This window comes from Pteropus alecto, unplaced genomic scaffold, assembly GCF_000325575.1.
Source record: "Pteropus alecto unplaced genomic scaffold, ASM32557v1 scaffold92, whole genome shotgun sequence".
Lineage (NCBI taxonomy): Eukaryota > Metazoa > Chordata > Mammalia > Chiroptera > Pteropodidae > Pteropus > Pteropus alecto.
Window position 1 is genome coordinate 8,675,282 of NW_006432447.1, and position 13,732 is coordinate 8,689,013.

At 37.8% G+C, this 13,732-nt stretch overlaps 1 protein-coding gene across 3 annotated transcripts in view; it reads left to right on the top strand.

Annotated features, from left to right (window-relative positions):
* The window catches only part of CPNE4 (copine 4), a 415,982-nt gene that overhangs the window by 292,103 nt on the left and 110,147 nt on the right, over positions 1 to 13,732 (top strand). For all 3 annotated transcript variants that reach the window (XM_006907248.1, XM_006907247.1, XM_006907249.1), the window contains 2 exons: positions 8,455 to 8,538; positions 11,497 to 11,586. In XM_006907248.1, the coding sequence (XP_006907310.1) occupies positions 8,455 to 8,538; positions 11,497 to 11,586 (174 nt within the window). The remainder of the gene's footprint in view (positions 1 to 8,454; positions 8,539 to 11,496; positions 11,587 to 13,732) is intronic.

Here is a 13,732-nt window from a genome sequence, read left to right on the forward strand (position 1 = left end):
TTGAAGATGAGAAAACAGATCCAAAGATGAAATAATTTGTCTAAGTTCACTTCATGTGTTAGTCCAGATAACCTAAGAAACAGACACCAAGAAGACAGGATTAAATAGGCAATAATTTTATTAGGAAAAATGCCTGTATAAGGAACACAGGGAAGAAGTCTGGGAGAGCTGACAGACACAATGCAAATCTGACAACGAGTAAAGGAGAGAGGGAAAGAAGGGTGAGTGGCAGTGCCCTGGAATTTCATACAGTCTAAAGAAGGTTCAGCAAGGCCATCGAGGAATTCTAGAGTCAACACTGGCCATCAGGAGAGTTTCATGCCTCCCATGCCTGCTTTATATCTCCTACACATGCAGTTACTGACTGGGAGCAGCCCTTGGAAAGGCTGGCCTTGGTGCAAGTGCAGGATGGATTTTGAGCACAATAGCTAGGGCCCTTGGTCAATGACACTCCCTGTAGTGAGAGGTCCACAAAGCACATTCTCATGGCCACCACATCCTGATAATAAGTGCTGAAACTGAGGATTCAGGTCCATGGCCCTCTGACTCTCATCTGAATCCTTTCTATTATCTCTCACAACTTCTATCCAGTCACAGACCATGTAAATCTGTGTATATAGAAAAAGTTCTACAGTTTCTACCCCTTGAAAAAGAAAGGGGTATCTTCACCATATATTTATGATTTCCCAACAACCATAACCTTAAATCAGAAAGCATATCATATCAATAACTGTATTCACAAAGGACTCCATTTCCCTAGGTAACTAAAGAACAGGGGATTTTTAGATGTGGCACCACTTTTTCAAACAATTGCTTACAGGAATTAGGCTGGAAAAGGTAAAGCAGTGTCTTAGCAATTCCATAAAGTCTTAAGCAGCAGCTCATTTACTTTCACTTACAAAAATACTCAGCCCATTTTTGCATTCATTAATTCCATCTTTAATTTAATTTGTTCATTTATTCACTTACTCTTTAATTTGTTCATTTATTCACTGACTCATCAGTCATTTTCCAAACTTTTGTTGCATGCATCAGGTTGTGGAGAAAGGATATACTTTAAACCACTCTTGTACCTGCAATTTGGAATTCGCCATCTAACTAAATGAAACATAAATTTAAATAACAAATGATTTTAAAATACTATAGTCATGATAGAATAAGTGATGTATAATCAAAATATCCTGAAAAAGGTAATTCATTTTTCCTTTGGATATCAGGAAAAACTTTATCCTTACAAATGAATTGTAGTTGAATATTTTTAGCGTCCTGAGTAGATCATGTGAAACTTTCACAAATTATGACCTTTCGACATTAAAATGAGCTAGATGCTGGGAACTGCAATGTGCATTGGTATTAGTTGGGTGTAAGCTTTTAACCATTACTTTCATGTGACTGTTATGCTCTTTATCTTTCATCTTATCCCCAAGTTTCAAAATAATTCACCAAACTGCTTTGTAGTATCTTTCCTGGTACCATTATAAGCCACTGAGTCAGTGTGTAATAGTGTTAAGCTACTCACTTAATGGCTTATAATGGCTTCTTTTCTCTTAGCAGTCCCTTAAAGACCTCTAATTTATCCTCTAACTGACCTATGTTGCAGTGCAAGGGGACTCGGGGGTTTGTTAGTGGCCCATTGACTCTAAGGTGTTTGAACAGTTTCCCGTCATTCAAATGCACTGGTCACAAAACTGAAGGAGCCCCTGTGTAGTGTTTAATGTGGTCTAGATGGCTATTTCCACCCTTGACTGCGCTAATTGTCTAGGGCCCTTGTCACTGCTGAGCCTCAATGCCCCAGTGCTGTAGACCCCAGGTCCTTCATAATGTGGTGATATCTTGCCTAGACTCCTTAGTAACAGAGAGGAGCAGGCCCTGTTCAGTGCAAAGAAAAGGCCATTGCTCCAGTTTGGACTGGAAGGTAAATGTCCTTGGGTGGAAAGAGAGTAGAGTTGTAGAATTAAGGAGCAAGAGGATACCATGAAGGTCATCTCGCACAACCTCTTCAGGAAACAAAGGCTTTGATATGTTCAATGACTTACCTAAAGATATTACTACTGTACTGCTTATCTATTGCTGCATAACAGCCCACCTCAAAATCTAGTGACTTAAATTAACAGCTATTTTATATGTCATCATTTTGAGAGCCAGAAATTCAGGCAGGGTTCAACTGGGCAATTCTTCAACCCCTAATGATGTTGACAGAAGTCATTTATGATACTCAGCTCATGGCAGAGCTTGTCTGGAAAGTCCAATATAGCTATATAGCTTTATCACATGCCTGGCACAGGGGATGGCTGAAAGGCTGGACTCAGCTGGGTTGGTCAGGCAGAGTACCTACGTGGTGGTCTTGGGTTAGTCATCCTCTCTCTACATGGTGGCTGGATTTTCCGAGAAAGAGCATACCAGAGAACCAGATGGAAGCTGTATAGCCTTTTCTGACATAGCCTTGGGAGTCACCCATCATCACTTCTGCTGCATTCTATTGGTTACCAATGAGCCATAAGACCAGCCCAGAAACAAAGCGAGGGTAGTTAGGCTCCACACCTTGATGGGGGAGTGGCAAAGTCATTCTGTAGAAAAGCATGTGGACATTGTGGTGGCCATCTCTGGAAAATGCAATCGACTACAGTATTTTTGTGATTGAACCAGAATAAAATAGTGCAATTATTTCACCGCTGGAAACAATGGTTCCCAGAAGTTCTCAAGGAAGACCTCTTTCTAGCTTTTAGCATTAAATGATGTTGTAGCTACCTACATGTTAATGATTGAACTTACATCGATTAATTAAGAAAATATATCATGACTAAAAGCCACTGAGATAAATAAAGCTCCTAATTTAAAAAAAATTAGTATCATGATAGCATTAGTTTCTATATGCATTTGAAAAATTTCAGTATGACTACGTGGGGTGAATGTGCTATATCCAATTCAGACGATAGTTATAGAAGATCTGGATCTCCAGTCCTCTTGCAGTAATTCTGGTAACCCACAGTATCCAAATACCTCAGATAGAAAGAGTGCCTTCTTCTACAGATGAGAACATTGAGGTTCAGAGATGTGAAATGACTTACCCAAGGCAACACACTTACTCACTCACTCACTCACAAATAATCAGTGTCAGATCTTCAGGGCAGAGTATTACTGAATACCAGTTGGATTGGTCTTGGGATGTGGAGGACTTGGTAATGTCCTCATGTATTTCAGGGAAGTAGAAAGCCAGGAAGGAGAGGGATGCTGTAGGCAGTCCTCAAAGTGTGGTCCAAGGTCCCAAGACCCTTTCAGGGAAATACATGAAGTCAAAACTATTTTCATAATGATAATACTAAGACATTGTTTTCTTTCTTCACTCTCATTCTCTCATACATATACAGTGGTTTTCCAGGAGCTACACAATGCCTGATATCACAGCAGTTTGAATGTAGATGCAGATATGAGAATCCTGCTGTCTTCCGTTAAGCCAGTCATTAAATTAAGTTGCAAAAATGTAAAAAAATAATACCATTCTTCTGACTTTCTTAAATTTGGAAAATATTATCTTCTGTTAAAAATGCTATTTTTGTTATGATGTAATGGAATTTTTAAAATTATTTTAACATGATATAAAATATGAGTACTTTTTAAACTCAGTTTTAATTTATAACATGGTAAGTCTTGGTAGATATAATTCACATAAACAAAAACTCTTTGAGGTTCTCAATAATTTTTAAGAGTATAAAGGGGTCCAAAGACCAACCAAAAAGTTTGAGAACCAACCAAAATGTTTGAGAACTGCTATTGCAGGGTATGTCAGGGAGCACAAAGTACTTTTGCAAACCACAACGACAGAGAAATGTCCCTTTTATTTTGATAGAAATAGCCATTTTTAACTCGTCTTTCCAATGTTTAGCCAACCAGCAGCCACCTAGCTAAGATGGAAATCCAGAGTCCTTGAAATCTGAGAGGTAGTCTTCAATGAGAGCTACACATAAAGTAGATTAGGTTTGCAAGAAATAAAATTATTTATTTAGTGGCGATGCAATTCACTTAGTGGAAATATGGGCTTTCTAACTACTAAAGCACATTTACTGCATTAGCAGCTAGTTAGCAGTTCATCTAATAAGTAAGTAGAGATATGAGTGTAATCACTTTGGAACAATCAACTTGACAAAGTATTTTCTCCTTCCTTTCCTGAGAAATTATTTATGTTGCTGTATTGAAACTAATTCTCTCACTGAGAATTATTACAGATGAGATCTCCACATCTGAAATAATAATCATTACAAACTGCATTTTTAGTGTCCCTATGATGCTAGGGGTGCTGTATAAGCAAACGAATCTAACTGCAAAGGTCAGCAAACTTTCTATAAAGGGCCAGGCAGTAAATATTTCAGACTTTGCAGGCCATATGATCTCTGTCTTAACTACTCAGCTCTGCCTATAAAGCATGAAAACAGACATAGACAATATGTAAATGAATGAATGCAGAATATTCCAATAAAACTTTATTTACAATACCAGGCAGCAGGCCAGATTTAGTCACATGCTGTAGTTTGTCGACCTCTGTTCTAAAGCAACATTAAATCTCTACCTGTTATGCTGTAATTTTGCTATGCTCCAGTATGCCTGCTTGAAAACTAATCCAGCCTTCATTAATGATAGCAATTATAACTAATGAGCATCTACAATATACCAGGTGTCAGGAATCTAACCTACATTATTCAAAATTCATAACCATATTCCCCAAAGTCAGGTACTATTATTTCCATTTCACAGATGAACCATAAAGAGGTTAAACTATTTGCCTAAAGTCACAAAGCTAGGAAGCTATAGAGTCCAGATATGACCAAATCTCTCAGGTAATCTTTTCTAGTACCAATATTCTATTTTCAAGATCGTTGTCATGGAAATACACTGCTTCCTTTTCTATTCCAAACCTCGGCTGATTTCTTATTGTCCTCTCACTTGACTAAATTTCTTTCATATTGGACTAAAATGGCAGAGTAATATGACATCCAAGTTATTAAAAAATTTCACCATAACAAAACTTCAGTAAAATGCCTATGTAATTAATCTTCATTGCACTGAACTGTCCCAAGGGCCACCTTAATGCTGATAGTCAAGCAGGGAAAGCTGAAAATTCCAGATTGTGGTCAATGAACCATACAATTAGACCTAGAGTTGTTTTTAAGCTATGATTTTCTGAGTGTACATTTAACAGATTTTTGAGCTGCTTGTGAATTGTTTTATTTCCAGGAATCAGATGCCTTCTTAATAGTAATCATCCCTGATATTTGTATAGTGCTTTACAAAGTGTCCTCACACATTCTTTCTTTTATTGATAATAATCATAGCAGCAACACTTTTTGAGTGCTTACTATGTATCAGGCACTGGACTTCACAAGCATCAGCTCCTCTAATTCTACCACATTGCCATGAGGCAAAAGATGATATACCCTTCCATTTATGGATAAGGAAACTGTGACTTGGAGAAATTAAATATCATGCAGATCATATATGGTGAAGTCAGCAGTTGAAAACAGTCCTGAAGCCGGTGTGCTGCATATTAGATGAGTAGATACTCGAGGGAAGAGATTAGATCCAATCTTTCTTTCCTTGATATGTCCTCTTGAAAACTCTGTGCTAACACTAAATAGTATTTTTAAAGAATCGTGAAATAAGATAGAAGAAAGCACTGCAATATACTACCAAGAGAAAAAAAAAGGTACTAAAGTATATATAGAGTAAGATTACAAATATATTTTTTTAAAAAGAAAGAAAAGAAAATTACGTCTCAATTTTAGAGAAATATTTACCACATGTTATTGATAATTGAAAAATTATGGGTGAGATTATAGGCTATTTTTTCCTTCCATTTTTTTCATTTTTCTATGTTTCTCTATCTTCTGTTTTTAAATAAAAATGATAAAAGTTTTAAATCAATCCAAGAGGAAAAAAATGACTGATAGTTCTTCCTAATTGATAGTGTGGTGAGCAATTTTTAAGTACAATTCACAAACACTTTTCCTGAGGGATCAACAGTCTATTTAAGGAGGCAAAGCCTGAAGCTCCTAGAGAAGGAGCCCAAGGACCCCTAGGAAGCAGATATGTGACCGACATCTGTTAGGGAAGGGAGGGGAGAAGTAGCTTCTAGTGTTTTATGAGGAGTGTTGAAATTGAAATAGACTTAAGGGGTGAATGTCGGGAGTAAATGTGTAGAGGTGAGAATCATCAAGAAGTGTGTCTAGGAGGAAAACAGGTTCCACTTTGGTGGAGAGGCCAGGTTTGCAGGGAAGACTTATTAATGAAACTAGCCACTGTGGATTCTTGACAAGATTAAGGCTGTGGTAATCAGGCACCTTCAGAAATGGAGCAGAAAGTTATTTTCCAGACTCTGGGTGTTGTGGAGCATGGTGTTTAGTTCCTGGTTGGGTGGAAAAGACAGCCAAGGGGAAGATAGTTATTCCATTTCCCATTTTGTTTCTTTCTAAGGTATTCTACAAAGTTTCTAAGCTAACACTCTTCACTAAAGAGCCAATTGCAATACTTCTCTGCTCAAAAGCCTTCAGTGGCTTCATACCGCCTCTCAAGGCAAGTGCAAGATTTCAGATGAGCATTTAAGGCCCTTCACATCACGAAGCTAGCTTTGCTCACTTGTCTCAAACTCCTCCCCTACACATCCTCAGGCCACAGTGGAATTAAGCTCCTAGGTGTGCCCCTCTATTTGCTCTTCCTACCTTCTCTCAGTCTGTTTCCTTCCTAGAAATGTCCTCCCCACAAGCATATTTCTCAGTCAAAATCTATCACCTTCCCTGTCATACATTCATTTTCTGTTATATATTCATTCATTCATATTTAGCCCTGGGATATGTTTGGGTTCTTGTCTTATCATCAAACTACATGGGTCTTTGGAGGGCTGAGAAGAGGTTTTATTCTTTATATCCTAACATCAAGCACAAGAGTTCCATGATGAGTATATACCCTGAGAATATTTTTGTTAAGCTGAAGACAGGTGTCTATAGGCTTTATTATGCTTTGCTGAAGTCTAGATTTCTGGGAGGAGGGACAAATCACCTGCTGAAATATATAATAAAACTGTGATAACTAAGGTTACTGCTCAAGTAGCTTCCTGTACAGATGTTCATGTCATTCATTGATTTATTTATGTGTTGATTCATACATTCAATAAATACCATGTACCACTAAAAGCTAGACACTATGGAACATGCTGAGGAAATGGTAGACATATAAAGGAAAATAAGACATATTTCCTCCTCTCTGAGAGTTTATAATCTATTGGAGTAAAAACAAGTTTAAAAGAAGGATATGGATAGGTCTGCTTCCAGTAATAAAGTACCTGTTCATTTTACATTATTCTCCCACTGAAAACAACTATAAACACTGGATAAGATACAAGTGACATCTGTTTGAGGGTCCTAAGGCAATCAAGACTTAAGGAGCCAAGAAATTGAGAAAAAAAAAATCCGTTGAGGTGAATCAGACATTCAAGGCAGATTTTACATTTAGGGCAGTTCCTCAAGGCCGATTCATAAAACACCATGGATAAAGAAGCTGAGAAGCCTAGCAGATAATAGCTACTAAGAAACAGGGAAACTGAGCAGAGGTTTTGGTAGTCGCATGGACCTGGGGAAGCAAAACTGAAATTCTACTGGGAGATCTGGAGCCGAAGATTTGTAGGTGCTTCAGAGAAGGGAAGTAGTCCAGTGCCTGAGTGACTTATCCTCTCAAGGCATTCACTAATGAGCAAATAGCAGCATAAAGGGAAACTGAACAAAAAGCTAGAGCCAAGAGATTATGGAGATAAACAGAGCCTTTGAGAGTCTCGCAAATAAAAATTAGTACTACGGGCTTGTCAAGCATGAATAGCCCTCATAAACATTCTTTTAGTTGGAGCCCTTTAAGGACTATATCGGAGGAGTAAAGGAATCAGACATAGATTGGGCCTTTGAAGACTTTTGAAGAAACCAACCTCTAAATAGCTCAGTCCTAATTGGATTCAGGTGACTGCCCCCATTTTAACTATTTGCCAGAAGCTAAAGACTCATCTAAAGCTTTTATACTCTTTTTTTACACAGTGTCTAATATTTAATCAAAAATTAACAAGCATACCAAGAGGCAGAACCAAGAAATATAGAAACAGACCCGTGGATGATCTAGATATTGTAGACAACAGATATGGGCTTTACAATAACTATAATTAACATGTTTAAGACAGTAGATACATTATTTCTCAAAGAAGTGGCATTTGAATTGATCTTTGACGAATACTTCGAGTTTCAACCAAGTACTTACTTCTCACAGGACTTGGAGCTGAGACGTCACTCATTCTAGCCAAGGTACATCACAGGGATGAAGAATAAAGCAGGGAAGGGTCAAATCCAGGGATATTTGATCCAGGACTGGATCAGATATGTTTGTGTGGAGGAAGCAAAACAACTCATTTTTGTTTATCTTTTTTAGGATTTCTTCAGTAAATCTGACCCATTTCTGGAAATTTTTCGCATGAATGATGATGCAACTCAGCAGCTCGTGCACCGAACTGAGGTGAGAAGAGTCATCTTCACCTCCTAAGATGATAAACTGGCCTGTTTTGAGAAACCCCTTAAATTTCTTAATATCTGTTTCTATGCACTCAGACATGGAGTCTTCACTATTCTCAAGAGGACTCTTTATTCTCAATTTAGATATTAGAAGAGAAGACTCTTTCTCACCCATATTTTCCATTATTGACCTTCAATACAGACAGCCAGCGACTTGTTAATAATAAAAATATGAGCACTAGATAACATTTAATGAGAGCAACTAGGCGCCAAGCATTGTACTAAATGATTTTATATGCATTATTTTATCTACTTCTCATAACAATTCCTACACACGAATATGATGACCCCTATTTTACAGTGGAATAAACTGAACTTTGGGGAGGTCAAGTCACTTTTCCAGTTTTCATGGTTAGTAAGGGGTGGAGCCGAAGTTTGAATTGAGTTTGTTTGGCCGTGAGCTTCACTGTCATTTGGGAAGCCAATCTGCCTCCCCAGGGACAGTTCACATGCTGGACTGACATCAAGCCTATCATATGAACAGCTGCCTTGTCTCAGCAGCCACTTCGTATAGCTGCATCTGCCTCTCACCCTTTCTCCTCTTTCTCCATGTGACTCCAAACCTTATCCCTCATTATCCCAACCCCCACTACCCACTACTGCACACACATCCAACAACCAACCCCAATCTTACTTTTTATTTTATTTTATTTATAAACCAGTCCAGAAGAAATTCTATGGGGAGAAGTACATTGATAAGGAGGAAGTGGGGTGATTTTGATGAATGACTTAGAGCTGAGAAAAGACGCTGTTGTGCTTACTAGTTGTAGGGTAAAGGAAGAAGGAACCCTTTTAACATTTGTTGGATAATAGTAGGGGTTCCCTGTTCCCACCAACCCACACTGGAAATTCAGTTTCATTTTCCTGATATAACAGAGATGCAGGTAGCATTAGGGGAATATTTCATGTCATATTTAAAATAAATAAGAATTAAAAAGTCTTGGATGGACTAATCTAGATATTATCTATGGCATAGTTGGCATTTAATGAAATATGTTTAATAAAAGAATGAATAAATGAATAAAGTTGAGTATAGGTAATAGGTCTACTACATATTATAGTACAGTGTGATTCCTCTGGTGGAACAAACTTTTTTCAGGAGAAGTAAATAAACTTTAGGGAGAATCAGAAGTGGTATCCACTTATACTTTTGCTCTAGTCGGTGATAGAGGCTTTATTGTGCAAGGAGAAAGTAGTTGAATGGCATTTGGTTGGACTTCTCTCGTAAGATCCTCCTCTCTTTTGCTCCTGGAAGCATTTCTCTTCTCATTATTGATATTGATAAATTCTCCTATTCCCAAGAATCTCTTGAACTTCCCTCCATACCCCATTCTTGAGGGGCTCCTGGAGTCTCACAAGAAATGTGACTGTAAATTTTTCTAAAGTCAAGCAACAAAACATCGATTTTCCTCTTTCTTACTCCAGAGGTACAAAATAAATACCAGGCAATATTGTTGTTTTGGGGGAAGCACATGCACTTGCACACAGACACACATGCACACACATACACTAAAATTTCAGAGGAAGTTTTAGTTGAAATTTTGATCTACTATGGAGTATTTCAAAACTGTTACAATAAAATCTTCACTTCATAGTACTTTTATGTAAAGGTGAGAAATTTAAATGAACCCAAACAATTTTATCTAACTTTTCTTCTTATTACCACTTGGATCTTACCTGGGATATCAGAGCACAAGACAAAGTCACACAGGAACATTATTTTCCTACTTTAATGCATTAAGAGAAATTTAATAATGAGCCCATGATATAGTTGATAATTCATATTTGTATTAAGGAATCCAGTAGAAGAGAGACTCTCTTATAAAATAATTATTTTATTTAGATTCAGAATTCATTGTTTTTACAGTGTTAAGACTTCTGCTAACGAAAAACTTCATAAAAAATCAATATAACAATTGCATTTAAGTTCATTTGTATGTGCTGTAGAGCAGTGGTTCTCAGATTTCATGCATCAGAATCAACTGCAGGGGAGGCCGCCTCCAGAGTTTCTATCAATAGGTCTAGGTTAAATCTAGAAACTTGCATTTTTAACAAGTTCCTAGGTGATGCAGCTCCTGCTGATTCAGGAATCACACTTTAGAAACTCCTGCCCTAAAGTATACGGTGTAATCCTAGGCTCAGAACAGACATTTATACATTCTAAACCAAATTGAATTATTCATATCATAGTGATATGATTCATATCATAGGATACAACTTGACTCATATGGACTCAGGCAAGATTTAAGCAATTTTATGATTAGTAAGCTTCTTTTAAAAGGGTTTCGCTATATTACAGACTTAGTTTATAACACTGAAGATCTGCCCTGTCTGTCTTCCTAGGATAGCTATTATAAGTATGCTCTTGGGATTTTTCTTCTAGAAATTTCTCTTTTGAGTTGCAATCTAACTCAAAGTCACAAGTTACCAAAGACCATACAATTCCTTAGCAATAGAATTGTCCTGCCACACCCCACACACACCAATAATTATCTTTGCCTATGCTGACCTCAATAGAAGAGAATTTGGGACTGCCATAGGACTGACAGTCCTAGAGAACTGGGGCTCCTTTATCAGAGGCCAGAAGCAGCCCCATTTCATTATTTGCAACCCCTATTTATATATGAGGGGGTCATTCCCATTATCTACATATTGGACAATATTATTGTCATTTTTCATGAAACAATAGCCAGGCCGGTGATCACAGGAGTTCTGCCCATAATGACCCACTTAGTGGGTACCCTTAAAAGATTTACTACTCCAAGTTTTCTTTAAGTCACCTATTCCAGACAATTGTTCTTTTCATAAGTGCCACAAAGCTTCTCAAGCAGTTTTTACGTTGAAAAGTGAAAATGTCAGGCATTTCCTCCCCCACCCACCACTCCTCTCTTTATTTTCTCAGGTCGTGATGAATAACCTAAGCCCGGCCTGGAAATCATTCAAAGTATCAGTAAATTCTCTATGCAGTGGAGATCCAGACCGCCGGCTGAAGGTCAGAAATCTATCTATGTCTGAGAAATGCAATTTTTATGTATTTAACCCTCTTCTTTCTCCTCAGGTAAATGTTGGCAAACCTAAGATTTTCTGTACTATTTAACCAAATCCCTTAGCATCTTGATGGAAAAGGAGGGGCTATTTCTTCCACTAGAGCCACTGAAGCTCATGAGATAGCCCAAGATAAATCCCAATTGTGTTATGTCAGGAGGCAAATCTTATAGTTTCTCTGAAACAAACTGTGGCAATAATTTTAGGGTATAATTAGGAGTTATTAAAAATACAAATATTGCTATATCAGTTATCTATTGTTGCATAACGAGCTACTCCAAAATTTAGTAGTTTAAAACAATAACCATTTATTTAGCTTAAGAGTTTGTGCTTTGGCAAGTTGAGCTCATCTGGGAGGTTCTTCTGTTGGTGTTGCTTGACTCCCTCAGATATTTGCAGTCAGCTACACATAAGCAGGGTGGCTCTGCTTCTGGGGTTTAGCTGGCTGTCATCCAGAATGACTGGGGTGGTTGGGCCATTCGTCTCTCATCATCCAGCAGGCTAGGTTGGCCTTATACAACCTTAGAGCAACCTTAGGGATCGAAAAGAGCAAGAACAGAAGCTATAAGGTCTCTTGAGGTCTAGTCTCAGAACTCAGACAAGGTCACTTCCTCCACATTCTGTTGGCCAAAGCAAGTCAAATGACCATCCCAGATTCAAGGGGTGAGGAAATAAGAAGTAGATTCCACCTCTTGGTGTGAGGAGCTGCAAAGTATTGGCCAATTTTTTCAATCTCCCACAGTTGCTTTTTGATATCATGGAAATGTAGAAAAAAGAAAAGAAGACATATTGCAAGAGTCAGGAGACTAAAGAAAGATGACAGGCTGAATGCCAGAAGCAAAATCCAGGAGGCATTCCCTATAGCCATGGTCTGGACCTCTCTCTACCTTGGAATTCCAGAACCTCCATGTTGTCAATGTTCCAGAATTGATTCTACCAACTCAGGATGACTCAGTAAATTCAAGAGAGACAAAAGCCTATAAACTACAAAATCTATGGATTCGTGTTCAGTGAGAAATGTGACTATCAAGCAGACTTAACATTCTCATCATCTTCGCCAGGGCATTTTCATTCTGTGGGGAAACCATATGTCAGGGCAGACAATGTCAGAAGGTTGCTGTGACAGCCTGAGAGCAGAGCCAGGGATGCTGGATAATGGGGATAGTTAATGGCTTTAGATTCTAAAAGCTTGGGACATCTGCCTCCACAATGGGAATATATGTTCATTAGGAAGACTAAACATTCATGTTGGTCTTTTAGGGCACCTGATCCCTTGGAGTTAGATGGATACTGCCAATGTTTGTCTTTTAAGTTTACATTTTCCTCATTCTTTTTTCCTACAAATCTTCTAATGGATATAATTGATTCGTCAGTATTATCAATCAGATTAGAATCCTATCTGATTGGTTAGTCCCATCCTCTTTAACATGACTTCATGTTATATTATCTTTGCTTAAAACCATTCTGCATGGACTTAGTGGTTGTACTCTCAGTGGACATGCTTACTTCCATGTTCTAGAGGAGCAACTCAGAGTTGACCCTATGTCTTCTGTGAGAGCAAAAATATTTCAAGCCTCAACCTTCACTGGAGCTGTCTTTTATGCCAAAATAGGGACTCAAATTTGGGCCTTTATGTGTAAATTCATATGCAGAATGGCCAAGAGGTATTAGGTGGTGATTATCATCTATACTCTGAGCAGCACCATCCTACTTATAGTCAGATAAATAAACCTTTTGGGCAGAAATAAAATAATGCCTCCAATAACCATAGATCGATTTAGCCATAGGGAGCTATCAATTGGATAAAAAGGGGGTTATCTATAACTGAATAAATTTAAAAGGCAGAAAAGGAACACTCTGTGGTCTTTTAAATATTCTGCTGTCTGTAGAGAAACAAGCAGGAGTAAAGGAGATAGATGATAGATGATGATAGATAGATAGATAGATACATAGATAGATAGATAGATAGATAGATAGATAGATAGATAGATAGATAGATAGAAAGAAAGAAAGAAAAAAAGAAAGAAAGAAAGAAAGAAAGAAAGAAAGAAAGAAAGAAAGAAAGAAAGAAAGAAAGAAAGAAAGAAAGAAAG